Source organism: Meleagris gallopavo, chromosome 15 (genome assembly GCF_905368555.1).
Source record: "Meleagris gallopavo chromosome 15, MGAL_WU_HG_1.1, whole genome shotgun sequence".
NCBI lineage: Eukaryota > Metazoa > Chordata > Aves > Galliformes > Phasianidae > Meleagris > Meleagris gallopavo.
The window spans coordinates 15,427,820-15,452,542 of record NC_139418.1 but is presented as its reverse complement, the minus strand read 5'-3'; the positions used below and the strand labels follow the sequence as shown (position 1 = coordinate 15,452,542).

Below are 24,723 nucleotides of genomic sequence, written 5' to 3'. Positions count from 1 at the left end.
CCCAAGTAAATTCAATAGGCAGTAACAAAGGAGTCTCCAGTCTTCTCCTGTCCTCCCGTAGGCCATTGAAACAACTAAAGAGGGCCCTCCTGCCACCAGCAGTTTCTTTTTTACAGACTCCGTAAGCCAATGTGGTAGCAAATAGAACATGAAACACTGTGCCTCCCACACCCCTTCTTCTGTCAGAAGTGCAGGGACACACAACATGTCCTGCACAAAGCCAATACAGAGGAAACAAAGGAACAGTGCCTCTGAAGAAGCGGGGCAGAGATGTCAGGGCAGTAACAGCTTCACAAAACTTGCTCGTCTTGTGCTACGCAAGAATTGAACTGTGACCGCAGGTTTTTCTTTTGACCCAAAAATAAGCTGCATCAGTAACATGCTGCCCTCCTAAAACCACAGTGCTTAAAGAAAGCTGGAGTTCAAGCAGTTCGTACAGCTGCAGTTAGTACGCATGTTTGGCTTGTTCTCATTGGCAATTAGTCTCAGAAAATCTAATGTGGAAGACCTGGTGTTAGAGGTGGCAGATGACAGAAAGAAAAAAAAAAAAGCCACTGCTGACAAGCTAGTGTACCAGAAATCAGCACAGCCCAGAAACACTTGTACTTGGAAAGTTAGCAATGGTGACAGACCAAATAGCAAGTGTGATCACCAACTTCGTTACAGATCAAAAGCTACAGAGACAAGGTGTCAATCGAGGCTTCTGGAAAAGGGCTTAGTGATATCAAAACTTCATTCAATTAAGAAATTTTTAGATAGCACCACCATCCATGCAGTTACCAGTAAAGCACATCTGAAGTACAAAGTGAGAGCCCTGACAATTCTACACAGCATACAATCAGCTTGTCTGCTTCAAGAAACTGGGGGCTATGTTCAAATGCACTCACAGCTCAGCTCTTCTCAGCAAGAGGCTCCCAGATTTCTCCTCCACCCAGAGGAAGATAGATTCTGAAATAACCAATGGGGATTGCATTCACGAATTCAGCATTCCATTCTGGACTGCCATCCCACCTTTCCTGAGCTACGCATCAGAACAGTCCCATCGAGACCACTTCCCACAAAGGATGGAAAAGAACAGCAGCCTTGTTCTAAGTGGGCAGCGGAAAAAAGCCTCACCTGGCCACAAAGGACTTCCTTTCTCCTCTGTACACAGACAGCAGCCAGTGTCCAATTCAGCCTCAGCAGGACAAATGTGGCCAATGTCATAAATGCCATACTTGAGTAAGACACATATTTATAACAATCCTTCAAAGCTAACTTAAGGAATACTTAAAGCACATAAAAATCTGTCATTGCTGTGGCAAACTTAATAGAAAATATTAACATTAGAATAACTTAATTGTCACTCAGACTTTTATCAAGTCTATGAAAGCAGATATTATTTGTGGCTACAAATTATTCCTATCTCTAGAGGACATTTCTACCAGTTTCCATCACTGAGGTAATGAAGCACAACACAGGATGCACCAAGAGAGTAACTGCGATGCATGAATGGCCACATTTAGATACTGTGCTGTATTACATGGTGTTTGCAAATAGCTGTTACGTTCTTTTGGTATCAATACTGAAACATAACAGAGCCCTCAGGCTTCATCTTACTCAACAGGCACCAGTCTTCACACACAAAGCCTCAGAAGATCCAGAAATACCAGTCAGGAAGATCATCTAATAAACAGTGTGTTATGGGGAAAAGCCCTCACAAGAATGATTACTTTTCCCTATCCTAGCTACAGCTCAGTGCAGTGAGGAATGACAGCTTCTGTCTGATAGGGTCTTCACCAGTCATTCGGAACAGTAACTAGACTTGACACCATTCTTAACATGTAAGTTCTTTATGGAAAAATATAACCTTTGGGTGTGATTGCATTCATGCAACTACTGACAATAATGAAAACATGATGCCTAATTCAGTACTGCTGAGAGCTGGTGCTGGAAGCCTGGAAACAGAGTAACAACCCTTAGCAGGCAGGCACAGAATTCAACTAATGCCCTGCTTCTGGGAACACAGCAACCCACCAGTGGGGACAGAAGGACAATGGAAAGCTTGGGCCTCTGAGGACAGCTTCCAATTGCTTGCACTGGCAATCACACAGCACCTTACCTACCACTAGCAGGAAGCCCTGGTAAATCCACCAGGATGTACCTCACAAAGTACTGACCACAGCCCAGTAAGAGAGAGGGACTTTATCTCAAGCACAGTGTCATGCTACCCAAAGAAATGCCACCTTTGGTCTGGAGCTGGCTCAAACAACCCAACTTGTGGCAAAGCATGGCTGCTGCTCAGTGGTATTTTCACATCACTCTCTCCCCTATTTTTGCAGTCTTTCATCACAGAATACAGCAGTTGGACAGACAGCTTTCTGTAACCTAATCCAACACCTTAATCAAAACAAACAATCCCCACACACATCACTTATCATTCCTTCAGTCTCACCAGAAGAGTTCGCTGCTCCTACAGAGCCCACCTGCCTCACGATTCCTTGCCTTGAAAACCTATCAGAAACATTTCAGGTTAAGACAATTTTTTCTTTCCTAGTGTCAAGAATCTATTTTGGTGATGAACATTACGCACTCATCCAGAAATAAAGTCTATTTCAATTCTTCATTAGAAAAAAATGAAAACACCTCCATTCTCGCACGAATTATGAACATGACTATAGTGCCTTTTGTACAGAGTTTCCATTGGTATGCCTACTCCTCACCTATCCAGAACATCCAGTAAATGGAAAGCATTTCATTTCTTGGGTTCTTACCATACAGCCTTACTAGAAATACCCACCCAGGATTCAGACCTTGAATCAGTATACCAATGTTGGCAAACGGGACACAAGGAAGAAGCTGGACTGCTGTCACTAGAGAAACAAATGGAAAACAATCCCTAAACTGCTACTTGCTTGCAATGCAATTTTAAATACACAAACATACCTAATGGTTACGATTTCAAGTTGCTGGAATATCAGTCAACTGAAATTTGGACACAAAAAGAATGCATCTGGCCAAAGCACTGCAAGTTAATTCTAAGTCCTCTGGAAACAATTTGCGTCTAAACCAACATGCTGTAGTATTTGAAGGCATGGTGCCAAACTTTAAATACCCCCACTTCTTCCTGCAGTAGGCATGCAGCCTTCTTTAGAACCAAGTACGTCGATAACTTCCATACGTATTGATTTCCAGGTCCCCCAAAAAAGGCAATTCCTTCAATCAAAAGAATAGATGAAAATAAAACCTCCAGTAATTGAAGGAAAAAATAATAAACCTTGATAGGTGAGGATTCCATTCAATTCAGAACTAGACTGCGACTGGACAATACAACCAGGTATCACTACAGCTATCATTCCCTTTCATTTCAGAGCACGGTCTCTCTGGGGCTGATTTTAAGATCTTCCTGTACAACAAACACAGTACAGCACATCACTCCGGTCTGCAGACCCCAACGTCCCCCATCAGTCACCGCAGAAATCAACGGCGACAAGAGCTTTATTTCACAAAGCGCCATTTTATTCTGAACAAACGACTCCCAAAGTCAACCTAACCTTCCATCTCAATCATAAATAAGCGTGCTCTTATATTTAAAAGGAGAAAAAAAAAATAGCTGCCGGGCTCACGGCAGCTCGGAGCCCGCTCTGATCTCACGTCGCGCTCCTCCCGCCCCGTCCCCCCGTGTCACAGCCCGCCCTCAGCCATCCCCGCAGGGCAGCGCCGGGCCCAGCGGCGCGCGGGGGTCTCGGGCCGCGGAACCCGGCAGCGGCGCCATTTTAGGAGGCGATGAAAAGGCGGGAGGCGGGGCCAGGCCGCGGCGCTGCCCGCCGAGGGGCCGCGGCTCAGGCAGCACCGGGCCGCGCGGGCGGCACCGAGCGGAGCCGCCCCACGTCCCCGGTACCGCTCCGCCGTTCTCTTCGCAGCCCTCTCCGCGCCCGTCCGGCCGGGAGGAGCCGCCCCCACCCCGCCGTCCCCTCGGCCGCACGCCGCCCTCCCCCCCACTCCGCCGCTCACCTTCTCGCAGAGGCTCTTCACCTGCCCCTCGGACAGCTGCTTGCACTCGTTGAGCTGCTCCACCCATTGGTCGAGCTCCTTAGTGAACACCTTCTCCTCCATCCCGCACGCACCCGCTCGCTCGCCCCCTCCTCCTCCGCCTCCTCCGCCTCCTCCTCCTCCTCACCAGCTGCTGCCGCTCCTCCCAGAGGCCCCAACAACGCGCTGCCGGCGGACACAGCACAGCAGAAGCTACGGGAGCGGCGGGCGAAACGGCGCCCTACACACAGCAGCTCTGCCGCTCTCTCGCTCCCACTGCCCGTGTAATGGCCGCCGCCGCTGACGTCACAGCCCCAACTACACTACGGGGAGGGGAGGGAGCCGCCATGGGAGGTGACGACGCGTGCGCAGTAGCCGGGACGGACTGCGCCTGCGTGTTATGAGCAGGACCGGCCCGACCGGCAAGACGGCACTCGAGGCTGCTCATGCGCAACTCCGCGCGGCCATAATAGCTGGGGGGCTCAGGGCTTGCGCATTATGAGGGGGTTGTTGCGCATGCGCGGGAGGAGCTGGGAGTCAGGAGGTTTTCCCGCCCGTCCAGGGTGCGGCTGTGGGCATATCTGTGGGGTGGCGTCTCGGCTCCGCTCCGCGGCCCTGAGGAGGTGGGAGAGCTGTGAGGGAGGGTGTTATAGGGCTGCCCTCCTTGGGGAGTATAGCTCGGGCATGGAGCCTGGCATCCTGAGGTCTTGTAGAGGGAGAGGAGTGCTTGTAATTGTGCGTAGCCTGCTGCTGTCTGTGCACTCATAGCACAGAGCGTGGTTATTGCAAACCTTTGGGGATGAGGAGCTGGGAGCTGTGTGAGTTGTCAGCAGTGTGTGGGAAGCTGGTGGGCCTCGGTGCAGGCAGGCACCTGCTTCATAAAGGAAAAGTACCAGTAAAATAACGTGTGATGAAAAGGAGCAAAAGAAATGTGAACATGTGGTCTGTAGCAGAATATGAATTTTTGTGGTCTTCATCTTAAATAACAGAGGTGCTAGTTGGTGTGGCATTTCCCTACAATAACTTCCAAATCGTGTGAAGTGATCAGTTAAAAAACAAAAAAGTCAGTAAAGTGGGTCAGAATCTGGACACAGTGTGCCCTTTTGGAGTTACCCACTCACCAAAGGCTTTCTGGCAAGTTCTGTCCTGGCAGGGAGTGGAAAGGGTTAAATCCTTTGCCTGCTATTGAAGCAAAGAAACAAAATAGTGAGCAAAGGGGAAAGAATGTTTGTTCTCACTCATCAGTCTCAGTTCCTTCACGTCACACTCTCCTTATAAGATGTGCATTTTTTTGGCATGCCTTTCTTCAGGTGTTCAGTTTTTTTCCTCTGTACCCTTTCCATGGGTTTGCATCCTCAAATGCCTGTAGTTTTGTACCTTAAAACTAGAAGGAAAAGTGTTGTTTATTGAAAAATTGCAAGAATTTGCTTTGCGGCACTGCTTCTTTGGTACCTCCCAAATAATCTTGAACAAATAAATGGAAAGAATATAAGGCAATAACATTGTCTCTTATTTAGCTAGCTAAGTTAAAGTTTATTTTCTCTAGTAATTGTTGTTCTGGCACAGTAAGATGTTTAAAGACCATATTTAGCTTTTGTTTTTATAGAGATAGTGGAATTCCTGGTGAAACCCAGATTCTGAATTCTTTCTGATGTCAATGTTAGTTATGCCCGACTACAAAAAAAATATTAATTACTGCTGCTCTTTTAATTTACTTTCCACAATATTCAGAAAAAAAATCCAAACTAACAGTTTTAGTACTCTGTGCCTTAGTCTCAAGAGAAATAAGTGCTTCAGCACCTTGCAGAGGTGATTCTGAGCAAGGAATTCCCAGCTGGTAGGCTGCCACTTGGGGCTGTTGCTGATAACAGTTCTGTTTCTGCAGCGTGCCACTTCTGTTGCCAGCAAAAGTGAGTGATCAGAAAAGCTAAAGAGGAGAAATAAAGCCTTCTCAGCAGCACGAAATCTTAACTTACTTGCTTATGAAACTGCAACCAAAGTCCTGTGACGTTTCATCTGATATGTGCAGAGAAAACACACGTAATGTGTGCTAGGCAGTGCTCCTTACAGATTGCAACAGTGATTGCTACTGTCTTTAAAGCAAATGTGGTGGCTCCCAAACCTGCCATAGGTTCACAGGAGCCTGGTGTTAGAGTGCTCTGCTATGAAAATGTTTCTTTCTTGTTTGAAAAGGCAGTCGTAGCTCTTAGCTCAACTGAGCACTGCTTGAGGATGTAGGGAATTCATCGTTCCTTGCTTGCAGCTGAAGCTGTGCCATTGACTAGAAGAAAATTCAGGATTTGGCACAGCAATATTTAGGATCCAGTTATCAGGGTGCTCACAGAGAAGAGGAAAAAAATGGAGTTCCATCTAAAACAGCTAGCTCTATTCTTTATCCTTGTGTTGTCTCAGATAGCCTATAAACTGTGTTTGGATCAGAAGTCAAATCTATTCCGCCTTCTTGAGAGTCATAATCAATAGCTCAGTGAATTGTGGTTGCTTCTCTCTTCTCTCCCCGATAGTTATCAGAACCTTCAAAGGAAAGGGAAATAATGAAAGAATGCCTGCTGCATTGCATAAGTTGGGGGTTTGGCAGTCCTTCAGGTACGCGGCAAGATTAAACTGTAAACTGGTAGGAATAATACTTGTATTTAGTATTTGTGCCAGGCTGCTGTGTGTGTGTGGTTTGTAGCTAAGGAGATCTACTGGGTGTGGCTGCTGTGATGATTCAAGGATTGTCCTTACTGCCATGTGCAGTCCTGGCTCTTGAGTCACTGACAAGTGTATCATCTTATGGCATTTTTTAGGAAGGTTTACTACTGAAGCTGGCTGCACATGTGCTTACACACATCAGATTGATAGAGTATTCAATTTTTTTTTTTAACAAAACGGTCTATATTAGTGCAAACTAATACTGTAACAGCCTGAAATGAATATCAAATTAATTCAAATGTATGTTAGCAATTGCAATTGTTTTGTCAGTTACTGCAGTGACACCAGCATTTCCTTCACAGTAAAAAAACATCAGTCAGTGTTTAAACTATGCAGAATTATATTGCAAGGCGTCACACAGGTAAATGAACACCATTTCGATTGGCCATTACAGAGTCAGCAACGTGTAACTTAGCTCTCTTCATATTTATCTCTATGTGAATATTTTACTAGATCTAAATTATCTGCCAATGCATATCTGAAGTGTCTGTTGCTATGGTGTTTCAGTGCTAAAAGCAGAGTTAGAATATTATGCTACATTATCTAAAGGTGATATCTCCGGATTATAATCTAGAGTTAATTTCCTGGGTTAATGTGTGTGGGGTTTTTTGTTTTTGTTTCTTTTTTGTCAGCAAAGAGTGTGATGCTTCCCTGTAGAAGTCGTCTGCCTCTGGGGGCAAATGGACTTCCCTGATCAAATTAGGCCAGAAATACACATCTTGTGTTCAGGCATCAGCCTCTTCCCAAGACAAAATACAGTGTGTTCTTTGTCTCATTGGTCCCCTTCAGTTAGATAAGCATTGTGATTCTTAGCAGAATGATTACAAAAGATGAGAACTAGACAAAAAGCTATTTGTCAGATGTTTGTTATGTCAGCATGAGCAAGTATAACTTCTTTATGTTTGACTCACTCCAGAGTCCAGATAGTGCATGACAAATCACTGGCATACCAATACCACCCTTACATTTAAGACTTCCACTAAATGGTTTCTGTGAAGGGCAATAATCAGTAAATACAGATACTTCATAGTCAAAAGACCAAGGGAAAGGTTGCTCATTCACAAATATTACATTTTTAATATTTAGCGAAGCTGAAGTAGTTCTGGAGAGTAGTTAGACACTTCGCAGTGTATTTCCTCTACTAAAGCTGCATCCCCTGCTGATGAGTGCATCTCGCAGTGCCCTTGGGCATGCAGCTGGGCTCTCCCTCAGTTCTGAAAATGCTGCTCATCATTGTAAGGTGTTAAAATCTTTAGGGCACTTTGCAAATACTGCTGCTGCCAGAACACACACTTTGCCATTGTTGCCAGGTAGACAAAGACATTATTTCAGCCCCATTGAGGGGACAGTAGTTAATCTGCCAAAGATGATGAAAGCATTTAAAGTCAAGTTCAGTAGATACTTGGAGACATGCTTAAATTCCTTCCTTTTAAACCAATACTGTAAACATCTGTGAAGTGTCGTGCTAGGTTTCTGCCAGAGGACTTGAGGCTTTCTGGTGCTCCTGTCAGTGCTCAGATCGGCACAACTCACAACACAAGTACTGTTTGGGAAAGCTCTTCTTGTCTTGAGTCTTTTATTTCTATAAACTATGTTTAAGCACTCAGGAACACAACACATTATTAATACACACAATCAGTAGTCATGGAGATGTGCATCAAGCTTTTTATTGTTATATCTTTGCTTCTTGTGCCAGGATACTATGTAGTAACCACTGTCTCTGGCTTCTAAATGATTGGCTTTAGGAATCAAAAAAAAAAAAATGTAGGACTTGTAAGAGGTGCTTGTGTTGTTTTTTTTCCCAAGTTTCAACATCATAGCAGAGGATTGCTCTGCTTGTTTCTGTGAGATCTCTCACACAATGTGACAACTGAGTTAGGACTAAAGCCAATGCAGGATGCATTTTCTCTCCTCATCTTGGTGCACAGACTTAAGGAAAAATGTGGAAACTAAAAGAAGGCACCTGGCTAATGTAGGTCAGGAGCCTTCAGGGCTGTAATGAGGTTTGTTTTATTTGGAATGAGGCTACAATTCTATTAAATGCCTATAAATCTGAACTGAGTACCCTTCCTGCAGATCTGAGAATGTTGAACTCTGAGATATTTTACCTGTGCCTGACTGTGGCCTTGTGAAGTGCTGTGATAATGGGGAAGTACACAATACAGTTCAGCCAACAGAAAGGACTCTTTACCTTTATCCTGTGATTCTTTTTCTTGTCCTGGAGTTCCAGTTACACTTAAGACAGGCAACACCTACCCAGTATAGTCATTCTGTAGCCTATTTATTTGAGTGAATGAGGGAGATTTTCTGCATTGTAGCCAATGCTTTTTTTTCTTTCTTTCCTCTCAGATTTGTACTCTTCAGTTAATGCTACCTTACAGTGACTATCCTATTGACCTTCATTTGGCTCAAGCAACTGGAGTATTAAACTGTAACAACTGCAGAAAGGATTGGAGCAAGAAAATGTGAGCTATTCCTCCCCCACTTTCCTGCCAGGTAAATATGTTTTCTTCGTAGCACTGCCAGTGTGTTGTAGTGTTGGAAGCCTGAACCCAGTTGGGGAGAATTGTACTCATGACTTCTAGAAGCATGTTAATACTGTACCAATGTTGTTTTGAAGATACTGCAGATGTCTTGCATGACAAAACAGGTACGCACAATCTACTAAAAGTGCCTTGCTAAACTACTGCCTTGCCACTCAGCTCAGTGTCAGTTCTCAGCAGTGCAGTGTCCTGGCTGCTGCTTTAAATACTTGCTTTGAATAGAGAGGCAGAGGAGGGAAAATTTCTTTTGAAATCTATTTGTGTATGTGCTAAAGGACAAGGGAGAACTGTGTTATATTCACTGCATAGGAACATTTATTCTTAGACCCTGATATTGTTTCACTGGGGTTAACAAGTGTATTATTAGTGATTGCTAGTTACAAATAATAACCTGACCTTATTTTTAACCTAATACTGAATCAGATTTCATTGTGGTAGATTCACTGCTGTGCCTCACTCTTTGAATATTATCATTAAGAATTTCAGTGCCTTCCATTTTAGATGTTAAAAATAGGTGACAAGTTGGATAATAATTATCATTTCAAATCTTGTTGCAGCCTTACATAACTGCGTTCTCACCAAAAGCCTTATTTTAAGGGTTGGGTTGAAGAACATACTACAATAACCTGAAATTATTTGCACTACTGTAGCTGGGTTATGCAAAGCCTGGATAGAATATATCTTCTTTTTTGAAGAAAGTTTGAGAACCAGTTTAATATTCATGAAAACAAAGGTGCACAGACTGACTCAGATCTGGCACTGTAAAATCATGTGTTGTCAGCACCTCTCAGTCCTTAGCATAAGCATTCTTCATAATCCCATATTGCCCAAACAGAAACTGCTAGTCATGCCATCTCACTGCCAGTCAAAATATTTGCGTGTGCAATAATGGTAAATATATAAACATGCAAAATGAAATAACAGTGGTAAATTACCTGGAGAGAGAATATCCCCAGGTGGATGGAGCTACACTTGATAAACCTGAGTTTCTTCATTGCTAACTCTGTGTTCTTACATGAAGTACTGTTTCCAGTTTTCCTAGCTAAAACTATTTACCCTGGCAGCCTTGAGCTGGGCTACCTTCCTCAACCTTTCCTCATAATTTCTGTCAAATTCCCATGACTTGGAAAAGGTAAAAAAAATAAAAAATAATAATAAAAAAAAAAGACTGAAAGGGCAGTGGTCAATCCTGAGAACAAGAGATATCTCCTTCATATGCACCTGACTTCCCAGTTCTCCCAGTGATAACTGTAACAGCAAACCCTGATCTCTGTTCTTTGAGTAATACATTTTACTTATTTAATCTATGGGATTTAGTGATCCCCTCTGCACCTCGTAAGGCTTGGAAACGCCATTCTAACTTGAGAAGCTTTTCTCTCTAAGGAGGTGTATAATGACAGTAAAAAATACACTGTTACAAGTTTAGTTAATAAAATTCTCTCATCTAACCCAGGAACAAGAATTGACTGTGAATTGACTCGTTAATCTCTGGTAAAACTTGTAGGTGGTAATGACAATGCTCTCCTCATTTCACCTGGAACTAGAATCTTAGTAACCAAACATCTAATTTTCTTTTTTATAGATATACTTATTATTGGTGGTAAATGTTGAGTACACTAAGTAACAAAATAGCACCCTCCTTTTGTTAACCTGGGAGTACAGGTGTCCAGAACATTTTGTTGGATGTCTGTTGTACAGGTGCTGCAAACACACACCTAGTGAAGTCCAGGCCAACAAATCCTGAAAGCTTACAGGCCCAGACTGCCCAAGTTCATGCTGCTCTTGAGCTGTGTTAGATGAATAACTAGCTCAATTTTCTTTGTAGGCAGTAAATGCATCCAAAAGCTGTCAGTTTCAAGTTCAAAAACAGAAGCTAGTAATAACCTTACTTGCTACTGTGATACACAGAGATCCAGGTCATCAAAATTATAAGAGAAATTATTCTCAGCTGCATAACTGTGTGTAATCTACCATCCTGTGTTGCAGCTGTTTCTAGATGTAACCCCTTTTCATGAAGGGCTCTCTCTTTCCTGAGTATAGTTACACTTCCCTTAAAAAATAGTATTTGTTACAAAGGAAGATCATTCATATTTGTACTTCTAGTATTCCAAGCAACTTAATTGGTTCAGCTACTACTGTTCTGATTTTTTTACAATGACCAATTGGAGGCAGCAGGCAAACTTACCAAAATGGAACAGAAATTATTCATGTGTAGGTAATACACCAAGTGAAAGAATTTCCACAGTAAAGTTGTGTACACTGCAGTAGCCTTGAGATAGGGCTGACTTCTTTCACAACAAGTTCTTCTGGTTTCATGTGACAATTTAATATGCTTCTGTTTTCCAGAAAGTAACTCTTGCTCTTACTGTGTACTATGGAACCAGTATAGCAGGAGGTACTGTGGGCTGGGGGGTCAGGAGATGGAAGATGTCTTTTGTACCAGTTCTCACTTCCCCTTCTGTGAGGTGTTACAGGAATTATTGTGGATTTTGCTGGTTGAATAGTTTTGTTTATTGCTTGATTTTTTTTTTTTTTGTTTTGTTTTCCTTAAACTGAAATGCACTTTTTTCAAAGTGTAAATTATCCTTAAGAGGAAATTTATGACTTCTAGGTGAACAAACTTATTATTTTCTTATGATACAAATGGGCAAGCTTTTGGGCAGCAGCACTGAATGCAAATGCTTGCCTTTTGTTCATGTGTTTTAAATGTAAATGCTTTCTAGGTGATCATAGAAAAGAAGTACATGTAGATATTCCTTTTACAGAGGAGAGCCTATGATGTTAAAAACAAAACAAAACAAAAACCAACAAACTGTACATCTACTGGAAGAGAGTAGCTGTAACATGGCTTTTTGTTTACTGTTTTTCTGTACCATCTTTTGCCCCCAGAAGACCGTAAGTGTTCAATGGCTTGAAAGCACAAAGATAAATTCACATATCCTAAAAAGCAGTTATTTCTAAAATGAAAGCCACTGTGCTGGACAATGAGATTTCTGGGTAAAGGAATGAATGATCATTTATCCATTTGAAACTACCAGCGCATGTATTTAAAACCAGGATGATAGCAGCAAAGCATAGCTTTACTATCAAGTGAAAGCATGTATGTAACAGGTGCTAGCAGTTCAGGGTATGATACTTACCTGTGTATCCAAATCACTTCTTCCTGTGATGAGATTGTGAATGTTCTTTTTTGTTTTTGTAATTAAAGGGTGGAACAGATGGCAAAGACTTAGAGCTCTATTCATTAAATTAAAACAGAGAATGTTTCCACATTATAATTTAATATAATAGGATTTTGCTTCAGTGAAATAAAACTATAGAGTCTAGTGCTTGGGAATGTTTACTATATGAGAAGCTTCACTGTTAAAAGATTTCACTGAGTCATGCTGCGAGTCTCTGCCAAATACCAATCATATGACCAACTCAGTTAAAGAGGGTGTTTCTTTATGCCAATATGTTTCCATTGCCACCCTACAGTAAACCTTTTTTTGACAGTACACCTGTGGGTTTTATGTAACATCAAAGGGGCACACTGTGGCCTGATTGCATATGTTTGAAGAAAAGTAGATACTAACAAGCAAAAGCTAGCTGGCCTGGTATTAAGAACTGTGCAACAAATGGAGTTGGGTTTGATGTGATTTGAAAGGTAGAGTTATGGCAGATAATCCAAATCAAACATTGATGTTCTTAGAAATCAGTGAATGTTTTGCTAGTTTCAGGAATCAAGATGCTACTCTCTGGATGGCAACCAGTTTCAAAAGTTCAGTCAAGAAAGCTTTTCATTTCTTTTTTTTTTTTTTAATTACTGTGGTTAAGATAGGCAAAGTCTGAGCAGCTAAGTGCTAGGCTTTCCTAAATCTAAAAAAATATTTACACTGAGTTATAAATATTTGAGTGAAACTTATCTAAGCTCCATTTTTGGGATCTTGTCTATTATTATTATTGAAATGTTTTTTTAATCCATGGGAAGTTACAGCAAGCGTTTTGTACCAGCCATTCTTTGTTCTAGCAAGCTCCAGCTTTAGATACAAAGTATATCCTACACCACTCTGCCATGGTTAGCAACCAATACGTTGTCTTCTGCATGCAATGACTTTTCCTCTAGTAATTAGGCATTATGGCAGAGATAAAACAATCAATATGGAAAATAGCAGCACAAAGAACACACAGACTCACAGTGGGCAAAGGTATTTGTGCTTCAACCCTTACTGCCACTAAAATACACTGCAAATTAATCTATCTCAATGATTACTGAATAAGAAAGTTAAAGGGACAAGCACACGTGCCATAGGAAGTTTGAGTTATGCTTCTCTTCACTATAAGCTGTGAAATTGCTGTTGTGCTGCGTGTGAATAATTGAGAGGTCACAGAGGATTATGTGGACATTTATGTTTCATTCTGGCTTACTGTGTTCAGTGATATCAGCAACATTGTTTCCATCTTCAGTAATGCTGCATTTGCTTCTCAGACTTACTGAAACAATAATACATTTGTTAATTGCATACATTGATCTTTTACAGAGATCACAGTCTTTCAGATTTTCAACACTGAAATACTGAAACATAATCTTGAACGTGACGAAGCTTTTGGTACAATGTATGGAAATAAAGAATAGGGTGGATCATAGTTTGGGCATTTAAGGCATTCTTTCTCACTCAGAACAAAAGCAGAACAATAACATCAATGGATTTTGCCAGGGAGCCTGATACTTGGTGCACCTCCTGCTGCATGAAACAAGGAGAATTGCTCTCTTTCCTCCCAACCAGTTTCATTTTGTCAGGAAAGGTGAAGTTCATGTATATTTCATCCATAAACTCTTAATAGAGGAATATCCCTTAAATGATTGTTTCTCACGTCTGCACTGAAATTATTAGCTTAAGGCTTCCCCAGTTACAAAGGCAGGGGCTTCTGTTTTTGAGAAGCATTCACAGTTGAAGACTAGATGATGTTACTGAATGTTTTCTCCCTTGTCATCATATGTTCTTCAAACCGCAGTGAAATGTGGTCTATGAGATAATTAGCAGCTTATTCAAGTATCTCAAGGGAAGATTTGAGTTCTGAATTTTGAGAGGATGTTTGTATATCACACGTAATTTTGCCTTGTCACAGTCTATATAAGCTTTCTGCGACAAGAACAGAAAAAAAATTAACCAATGAGTTCAAAATACTTATGCTAGGAAAATAACTGTTTTGTTTCAACATCTGTTACATCATCTCCATTAAATTTACAGACTGCTGTTGAACAGAGCTTTACAAAGTACAGCTTTTACTGTCAGAATTGCACTACTCCTCAAACAGTATGGAAGGAAATCTGTAGCACTTCAGAATAATGTTTGATGTAAGGTACCTCCCTCCGTTTCCAGTTTTCCTCTCGTAAGGAGGTTCCTGCTTGCATTAAGATTCCCCATTTCACTGATGGTACGTTTGCTAACTGGGCAGAGCGGCGGAGGCGTGCAGCATGCAGACAAATCATAGTTTCCCAGTATCAAAGCACTTAACAGCAGAACTCATTTGATTATCATCTCTTCTGTGTCTACCCTTTTAAAACTTTTTCAGTGCAGTTCTAAAAGAATTCAAATGTCATTCTTTTGTGGAGGAAAACATCACATTTTAATACCAATCCTAGCTAGCATTTCCCATCAGTAGCTCTCAGAAGGCCTTTCAGTCAATACCACTTCACAGACAAGGAATCTGACATGTTCAACAGTAAGATTACTTCATTCACCCCAAATCACTTCAGCCAGCAGCACAGCAAGGAAGGAGCGTGAGCCAGATGTCTTCTAGGCTACTGTCAGATCCAGTTTGCCACTTCATATAAAATCTATTTTATTTTTTGTTCTTGGAGAATTTGCTAGCTCTGCCTACCATTCACGTCTTATCTTGGAGCCTCAGAGGTACTGCTTTTCTTTCTGAGATCTTCCAAGAATTCTCTCCCACCTTCCGACTGAGATACAGTGAATGAAATCTGCTTTTCTCAGCTCCAACTCAAACCTGTAGCTCATCTAGGCTTTTTCTAGATTTGGATACATTAAGCCCCCATTTCCCTACTTACTCTGAGCCCTCAAAATACATTTTTAGATAGGATTATATAGGAATACGCATTAGTAGAGTAAGAGATTTTAAAAATAGCCTGGCTTCTAAATCTCAATTTAATCTCTTATAATTGTCCCAGTATTTGAGCTCAAGGCATGGCGACGTATCAGCTTAGTGCTGATGAAGAACAGCTATGTGTAGCTTGTACACTTCATAAATACAAATTTGTGAAGCATTCTAAACTGTTTATTACTCATGGAAGTTCTCATTAAAGGAGAGCCTGTGTGCTTTTTCTCACCCGTGTGTGTGTGCTGCATACAGTGAATCTTAGATAACTCACAGAAAGAGCTGCTACTGTTTGTTTCTGTCAGTCAACACTTCATTAATCCTGCCACAGCGTTGGCATCACTCCTGCACAGACAGGCTGGCAGCAAGTCACAGGCCAGAGAGCAAAACCAAAAGGGCCATGCAGTTCTTATATTGAAGTGTAACACAGAATGCAAGATTAAATGAGAAGAAATTAAGATGTGCCCTAATTTTAATGGTATGAATTTTTTGTTTCATTTCAATGTTACGTAAAATTTTGCTCATTTTTCAAGATTTTGTATTGCAATTACTGAATTTAAATAGGTGTTATGCTATAAGCCATAAAATGAAAGAAACATTTATTTAAAACTCAAATACAAAAAACAGATGTTTTTACTATTGGCTATTTTTCTAACATTCCAAATGATTCCTGGCCTTCCAACTTTTGCAGCTAGCTCAGAGTGTTTGTACTTCTTTCTAGCAATGTCAGAGACCACCTGGAAAATGCAATGGAAGAAAACTGGTAAAAAATGCAAAATATGTACAACAAAGAGGAAATAATTGTAATTGAATTTTAATTCAATAGCATATATAATGTAATGACTCAGCAGAGCCTCCCAAAAAATACAGTATAAACCAGACAGCCCCAATAACATTTTTCGTATAATTCAGACTCTCAGTTTCAGTGAAGCATGTGGAACAGCAGCTTAGCTTGCCTCTTCCAGGTACCTCTGCAGAAGTTTCAACTTCTTGTACCACCTCTGTAGGTAACTCATCTCAGTGTTCACACCCAGCGACAACCAGCAATCACAGAACTGGCTGACCTCTTGGCTTACACTGTAGTTACGCTGGCTGTTAACAAGTAACTGTTCGTCCCTCTGCAGACATGTAGTCAATCGAGGCTGGTAATAGAAAAACACAAGATAACTATAAGATACCTATTCATTTTCTGTTAGTATCTTGTTTTATAAGTTTTCTGTAAGGAGGTATTTCCTTCCACAAGTGCCCACTTGTATGTTTTTTCTGATCTTTCACTACTACTATGTGGATTCCTCATTTGTTATGTGTGAATACTGATTTCTGCAGTATGTCATTAGTTCACAGTGCATTCAATTAATTTAGACATAAATATTGGAGAAACTTAATTAGAACATGAGTGCAGTATTATTGCTATGAAATTACTTGTTTTTTTCCTACTAGATACTGAACAAGCCAAAGTCATTGTTTGGTGTTTCAGTGTGTAAAGCCACAACTGCAGTTTTATGAGTACACTGTACTGGCTTCAGCAGCCCGTCTTTTCCCTGTGCCCCTTTTCCCATTGCAGGCTACTGCTGGACTCACACCAAGTCTCTGTGAGGCAGTTGTGCAGGAAAGGGATCCAAGTTCAAAATACCCATCTTTAGTCAGGTTATTTTAGTCAAGATCAAGTCCTTGACTGGGTTCACTGCGCAACACCACAAACTATTTCACCTGCACAGCTTAGGGAAGGGTGTGGGACTGGAAACAAACAATGGGACTTTGAGCTGCATGCATCAGAACTGAAAAAAAAAAAAAAAAAAAAAAAAAAGCCCCCAAAAGCAAGATATTAATCAAGCTGTAAGGAATATTTGTTTTACATTTGTTTTGAAGCAGTTTTGAAATAAAGTTGCAGAACACTTGTAGATGAAACGTGTTTAGTTAGGCTAAAACAAGGCTAAAAGTGGCTTCTAATTATACAGAATAAACACATGCAGAATTAGATGATGTGAATTCTAAATAGGTAATACACAGTGAATATTTAAATACTAGATATTTAATATTAAATAATACCAAAAAAAATTTTTTAAATCTTTCATGTCTGTCATCCTGCTCACCATCTTACAATTGTTTTGTAGGAGACAAAAGGTTTCATGGGCAATGGTGGATTACTAACTAGTATTTTCTCACAGCACTGTAAAAGTATGCTGAAAATAGCTTTTAGGTAAGATATTCCTCCTAACTTTTTTTGTACACTAGCTTTACTTGTGTTAATGATGCTGTGGCTGGAAAACCTAAAAAGCGGAAATAGCAGTGGAGCCATTATCTGTAAAAATAGGTTTGAAGTCTTGCACAGAAGAAAACTACTTTTGTTCAAGCTGTACGGAAGATTTTTTCACCTGGCAACTAGTTTCCCTTAAAATGATAAGGCATCAAAGCCTGCATTAAAAAAAATCATTTTGGCTCCTCCAGTTCAGGAAATTTCTATGAGACTAGTTTTTTTTAACTGTGTGTTTTTACAAGCATGAAGGACTCCCACATATGTAGCAGTCGTGTTTACAACTGTGGCTTCAGAACATACCCTGGGGTTTCTGATGCTGAAAGTAAGCTTGTAGGATTATTATATCCTTCTTAGAAATGGTCACAGTGATTTCATCCTCATCTGTTCACTGACAGCCAAAAGACATCCGGTTGTTTCAGAGGCAGGACCAGGCTCTATAGCCACACCTGCTGGCTGGCTAGCTGAGCACAGGGCAGCGAGGTTCCAGTAAGCCAGTAAAATGTCAGGAAGGTGTACAGACAGTATGCCATAATGTGAGCAGTGCTGTGTGTCACCACATACAGAAACAAACCCACATTGGTTTGCAGTCTATAGGAGTCACTCGTTTACGAATGTGTGCATACTTATGAACTTATATGTTACTATGTTCATCATATCTCAAAAGTGCACATTGCTAGGGTATAAAGAATTTTCATCTAGTGCTGTTCACTTTCTGTTCTCTGCTTAAATTCTTCTCTTCTCTTCTCTTCTCTTCTCTTCTCTTCTCTTCTCTTCTCTTCTCTTCTCTTCTCTTCTCTTCTCTTCTCTTCTCTTCTCTTCTCTTCTCTTCTCTTCTCTTCTCTCCTTTTCTTCCATTCCACCTACTTCAATATCATCTAGGATGTCTGGATCTTATTCTATTGCTATGTAACCTAGTTCACGCTTTTTTGGCTCGTCTTACTGAATTGGTACAGGGTCTTGATGGAAGGTGAGTTATTATTTTAGCTCCCAGTTCTAGGGTAGGTAAGGGCCCTAGAGCTTTAACTAATTATGCTGGAGAAAATATTCCCTTTAGGAGCAGTCTGCTGGCTGCAGACTGTCCCAAAATACTTCTCTACTTTGTTAGATGGGGTAATGAATGGACTCTCAGAGTAGCTGTGGCAACGATACACTGACTCAAGATTTTTTTGGCTGCCCCTTTCTTTCTAGAGCCAATATCTTTACTTCCAGATTGCATTTGTGTATTCTGTGCTTCTTTTTAAGCTTTACATGCATAAGACTGTATGTAGTTCCTATAGTTGTGCTTATTAAATGAAAATGTGCAGGTGAGAAGGGTAGGAACCCTATACCAACAGAGGCATTTGTCCTTTAGTAATTCAGAACGTCTGATTTAAGTGTTCAGTTCTTGCTTAAGTAGAATTACCTGAAGCATTTTCTGAGAGTCTCTACTCCTCAACTTCACCATTCAGATGAATAACATTCTTCTAACCTAACCAAATAAATTAGATAGCTGAAATAGATGGGTTAATACCCCTGTTAATACCAAAAAAATCTTGTCATAATTCTGAAAGACTATCCTCTGTCCATCAATTTCCATTTTTGTTTTCAGCTGCCACAGCTTTATAATGGCAGCCAGTTCTGAACTGAGTCACTCTGTAATGTCCCTTCATGCTTTCTGTGTGTGATTTCTCCTAAAAGAAACCCAAATAAACACAACTAAGACAAAATAAAATCAATCCTGCAGGAAGTTCTCTAAATGTTTGTGACAGGATTTTGAAGGGTTAAAAAGACTTCTGAGGAATCCAAATAGCATAATGGATTGGCTGTTTTCCTCTGTCTCATACAGTTCATTTCAAAGCTACATTTCAAGTAAAAAACATAATTGTTCCAACTTGACACCTTCTGAAAATTCAGATTCTGTGATTCAGTCAACAAGAGAAATGACTTCACAGGCTCAGACAGATTTCTCACTAGGATACCAGAGATTTTAAAGGGCAAAAGAGAACCAGACAGAATCAGACTGTAGTGCCCTCCCCTCTGAGCAGCACAGCAGCCTTTCTGCAAATGCTGTGATTCAGTCACTGAAGGAGATCTTGGCTGCCAGTCTTTAATTTCCCCTGTTCCCCATGAATGAATGAGGTCCTTCATTTCTCTGAAGCAACAGTCCTTGCTATGGCCAGTGAAAGTGCATCAGAAAAGCCTGCTAGTGAAGTCTTCACTGGTCTGTGCTAAACAAGTACTGTGTATTTTTTGTTCAAGTTTTTGTGGCATTAATAATGATGCCTGGTATCATCACTAGCATTGTGAATTTGTAGATGAGATCTTTATCATTTATTTTAAGATCTAATGAATAAGCTTTCTATGTAGAAGAGTACATTTTAGTTATGCTCTTAAAAATGAAACAGAACAAGCTAGTAAAAAAAGAAAGTGCATCACAATTGCATTAATCCTCCTCCACCTGCTCTCTCTCAAATCTTTTTATGACAGGGAATTGACTATTGGATTTTTTATTTCTCTTAATGGATATGGCAAAACCAAAACCCATTTCCGTTCCCACTGACATCAGGGGAAAATAGATTCAGGTCTGAACAGAACGATTTCTTTAGAACCATTAGCATCTCTAACTGCATTTCAGTGAATGTGGTAATTATAACATCAGTGAATTTCAATCAACTGACTGAAATGCTTATGGCACAGTGGACTGGCACTTCTGCTCCTGAATCTCTTTGGCACTTCTGAAAATCCCAACTTCTCTAATTAGCAATCTGTGCCATCTGTGTGGACATTCCCAATTAAACTGGTGAATTACTCATATGAGCTAAGACTATGGGCTGTAACAGAATGGGATTTCTTGTAGGAAATGACATTTAGTCGAATAATTAGAATACTTTACAAAACAGCATTCACACATTCAGCTGTACTAATAAGAAAAAATAATGTGTTTTAAAAAATTAAAGTATTGTCACCTTCTGGTCACATCCGACTGTTTCAGAAAATACAAGCAATGAAATCTCAATCAGGTGCTCCTGAATGCATGCACTTCTTGTATCTCAAATCTCCCTGCCTATTTAAGTGTAACAGAATAAAATTCATCCTTTAGAGCAGAGACACCTCCTGCACGTCTTCAGGTAATTCCTCCTGGAGGAATGCTCAGGGGGAGATGCTGTGTCAAGTTATAGCAAAGTGGGGACACAGGCTGAATAGACAGCATAAAGCTATGAATCTGAATGGATAAGCCTGCAACCTGATGACAGGTTATGGTTCTAGGTCTCATACTTTGCAGAAGTTCAATTAAATCAGAGATGGTTTCTCTGCCTAGGAGATATTCCAATGTGATACAAAATTCTTGAAGAAAAATCATGGAAATATGTCAAGTGCAAATGTTCACAGAATCACAGAATGGTCCGGGTTGGAAGGGACCTCAAGGATGATGAATCTCCAATCCCCCACCACATGCAGGGCCAGCAACCTCCCCATTTAATACTAGACCAGGCTGCCAGGGCCCCATCCAACCTGGCCTTGAACACCTCTAGGGATGGACGGAGCATCCACAGCCTCTCTGGGCAGCTGTTCCAGCACCTCACCACTCTCTCTGTAAAGAACTTCCCCCTGACATCCAACCTAAATCTTCCCTCCCTCAACTTAAAACCATTTCCCCTTGTCCTGCTGTTATCTACCCTTTTCAAAGAATTGATAATGTTCCCACTGAACTTTGAAGTGAGATCTCACTGCACCATCACAACAGGAAGAACTTCTTTACTTTGAGGGTGGCAGTGCTCTGGCACAAGCTGTCCACAGTGGTGGTGGAGTCTCCTCTGGAGAGATTCCAAACCCATCTAGATGTTTTCTCCTACAAGCTCCTGCAGCACAGCTGCTCTATGGGGTTGAACTGGCGGATCTCCAGAGGTCCCTTCCAGCCCCCCACAGTTCTGTGATTCGCTGTGATTCAGTGATTTGTAATGCCGAAATATCTCCATGCAAAGAAGTATCTGTAGATAATCCCTCATCTGTTTAGGGATGGCACAGCACTGGTATAATAAATACACCACCCCTTTTGTGGCCAATGTGCACTGAGAATCCTGGGAAGAGAGCCAAAGTGAAGTGATGTCACCCGCAGCTGACAAGAGGGCCACCTGGGGCAGGGAGGGCAGCAGCAGCCCAGGCAGCAGGGCTGACCTTTGGAATAAAGGAGAACAAGAGGTGGCCTTTCAGCCAGCCCTGCTTTCCTGCTGCTGCCTGGCAAAGCCAGGGAACGCACACAGGGAAGGGTGACACAGGGAAGTGCTGCTGCAGTCAGGACCATTGGTAATCAGCAAAAATTCATGTGTTCTACTATTTGCTTTAAGCACAGGCTACTTTTGTCAACATCCAAGCTTTCTCCCCAGATTGGAAATTTGCTTTAGATTCCCATTTTCATTGGACAGCAAAATATTTTAGAAACAACTGTTCAGGCTGTTTTGTGCACAAAGCAGCCCATGAGTCACCAGATACTTTGCTCGTGATGCAGCTCTGATTTCCAAGCCATTTCCCTTTTGTTTAACAAAAAGGAAAACAAACAAACAAACAAACAAAGACACACACACAAAAACCAAAGCTGTAGAAATGTCATTTCTCTAATTGTGGCTGATAACAGACTTTTCTGATTTCCCATATCCACTGTCTGTCCTTGTGTTTGCACTCCACTTCCACGCCCGGTTCCACTTCCCACTCCTATTTCTACTTCTTCGTAGGAAGACAAAACTTTTAATTAACTTCAGGCACAAACGATTCTTTAAACGTTATTAGTAATTATACATAGATAGATGTATTGATTCAAGAGGAATAACGCCTGAGGGCTGCACCCGCTGCACTGCCCCGAAGGTTTCTGCAGCCCAGGGCTGTCAGCTCGGCTCTGAGCACAGCCGATGACAACCAGGAGTCAGCACTCACGCAAGTCTCCAAACCCCACCTTTGAACACGTGCTATGTCGAAAGGAGGAAGTTCGCGAGCTGCACACAGAGCCCCCGGCGGCGTCGCTGCCATGGCAACGGGCGGCGCGCCCCTGTGACGTCATGGGCGCGTCGGGCGCTTCCGCGTTCCCTCGGAGCGGCGCCCCCTGGCGGTCGGGCTGTCCAGCGCGCGGTTGGAATGGCAGAGAAGGCTCCTTATTTTTGGAAAATTCTGAAGTGAGCGGGTGTGTTGAGCTCGGGGAGAAGGGGAGTCAGTAAGAGCAAGTATGAGGTAGTGGTGCTACCCTCTATGCAGAGAGGTTGGTGTGGAGCTGTTGGTTTTGTGTTCCCTTCTCTGGGACTGGTGTGCCCTCAAGTAAATAAGCACGCAGTTTGCTGGAATACATTAAAAGGATAATTGAGTTCAGTTGGTAACTGAAGTCAGCAGTTTGTCGTCAGAATAGCAGACCGGGTTGAAGAGCTCCGTGCTGTGTTTCTTTGCAGGGACAGAGCCCGAGGTGTGCTCAGAGCAGCCCTGTGCTCGTGAAAGGAAAGCAGATGGGTGCGGGCTGCCGGCAGCTGCTGCTGCACGGGGAACACGAGCAGTGTCTGATGGGTGACCTGGCTTACCTGTCCTTCTCTTGGAGTCTTGGGTTTGGTCGATGGGAACCTGGGCAGCTCCTGCTGGGGAGATGGGCAGCATGAAGGAGAGGGACCTGGAAATGCAATGAAGTTACTGAGAGCATGGAGTGCTCTCATCATCAGCAAAGCAGGCAGTTTGCTTTGTTCCTACTTCTCAAGCTCTCGGTCTGATGAAAAGACAAGGTACTTGAGGAATGTTTCAGTTCTACAAAAATTCTGCACAAATGTAATGTTTAGTGAAGATTAAAATACAATGACTGTGCTGCCGAGTGCTGCCTTCTTATTTAGTGTAATCCTTTATCAAATATTATTCTTCTGTTAGTCAGTAACATCTAGAAAGAAGCTTCTGATGAGTGTTTTTTTCATCTATTTCTGTACTACTTAAGTGGTTTGCAGAATGGAAGTGTTACTCATGTTCTAGACTGAATGCTACAAGGATATTTTTTTCCAGTTTTCTGAAGGGCTGTTTTATTGGATAATTCCAGTGGCTGCATAGAAAAATCCCTCCAGGCATTGCATGAGAAAGTCACTTCTGAAGTTGTTTCCATCTGGCTCTGACATTTGTTGAGTTACAAGTATAGTACTGATTTCGCTATGGGTGTTTTAGTTTAAACATTTTCAGTTTAACAATAATGGCAGTAATGCATTTAAATTCATTAAGTGAGGAAATACAGGAAATCACAACTTCAGATTTACATCTAAAATGATTATTTACTACAGGTTTTGTTTTGAGATGCATTGATCCACCAAGGGCAAGGCCTCCTTGTTACAGCTGAGCCAGGTTTTTGAAACTAGACTGGGTTATAGTTAACTGGATCTTGAAACCACGTGCCACACAATGAGCAGAACAGAAATCAGCTGGTTCTTCGAGTGGGGGGGGGGAATGAAAGCTTTCAATTTCCTGATGAAGTAACCAACCACACCTGTTTCTCTACCAGATGAAACTGAAAAGAAAACTTTGAGTCAGATAATGCCAAAGCACGTGGCTGTCTTGTTGGGTATGACTGTGTCCAAGCCTGCTGTGCTGCCTGGGAGGGGGCTGAGGATCAGCATCCTCTGCTGTGAGCACTGGATGCCTGTGCACAGCAGTGGCCGAGCATCCCAGCGGGCTTCTTCCAAAGAAATGGAAAAAGAAAAGGGGGGAGGGCTTGGTAGGGACTTGGCTGGTGCCCACATCCAGTAAAGCAGTGAAAGAGAAAAGCTTTAAGAAAGTTGTGACCTTTTTGTTTCTTTTGCTCCCCTCAGTGTTATCAGAGGGGAAATGTTCTTCTTGAGATTTTGCTGAAATGGTTTGTGAGCCGTGTGGAAGCTTGGTGGAATTTCAGAATGGACTGATAGAGGATTTCCAGGCAGCGGTGACCTGCAGGAGGGTGTGGGGATGACTCGAGCTGCCCTCCAGCAGGATGCTCTCACTGCTGGGCCTTGGCACCTGCAGCAAGGTGTACATTAGTAGTAAAATCATGAATGTTGTTAAACTGATGTTAATTATTTAAACAGGGCCCGGCTCGCACTTGTTTTTTTTTTTTTTTTTGTTTGTTTTTTAATGCTCTTT

At 41.8% G+C, this 24,723-nt stretch overlaps 1 protein-coding gene and 1 long non-coding RNA gene across 2 annotated transcripts in view; one reads left to right on the top strand and one right to left on the bottom strand.

Annotated features, from left to right (window-relative positions):
* The window catches only part of PPP2CA (protein phosphatase 2 catalytic subunit alpha), a 15,013-nt gene extending 10,861 nt beyond the window's left edge, over window positions 1–4,152 (bottom strand). Inside the window, exon 1 of the mRNA XM_085236954.1 lies at window positions 3,994–4,152. Coding sequence (XP_085093080.1) covers window positions 3,994–4,095 — 102 coding nt within the window. The 5' untranslated portion in view covers window positions 4,096–4,152. The remainder of the gene's footprint in view (window positions 1–3,993) is intronic.
* LOC146543351 (uncharacterized) lies at window positions 4,137–24,723 on the top strand. The gene is made up of 3 exons (XR_014886692.1): window positions 4,137–4,634; window positions 9,073–9,219; window positions 23,034–24,723. It is a non-coding gene; the product is annotated as an uncharacterized LOC146543351 (long non-coding RNA).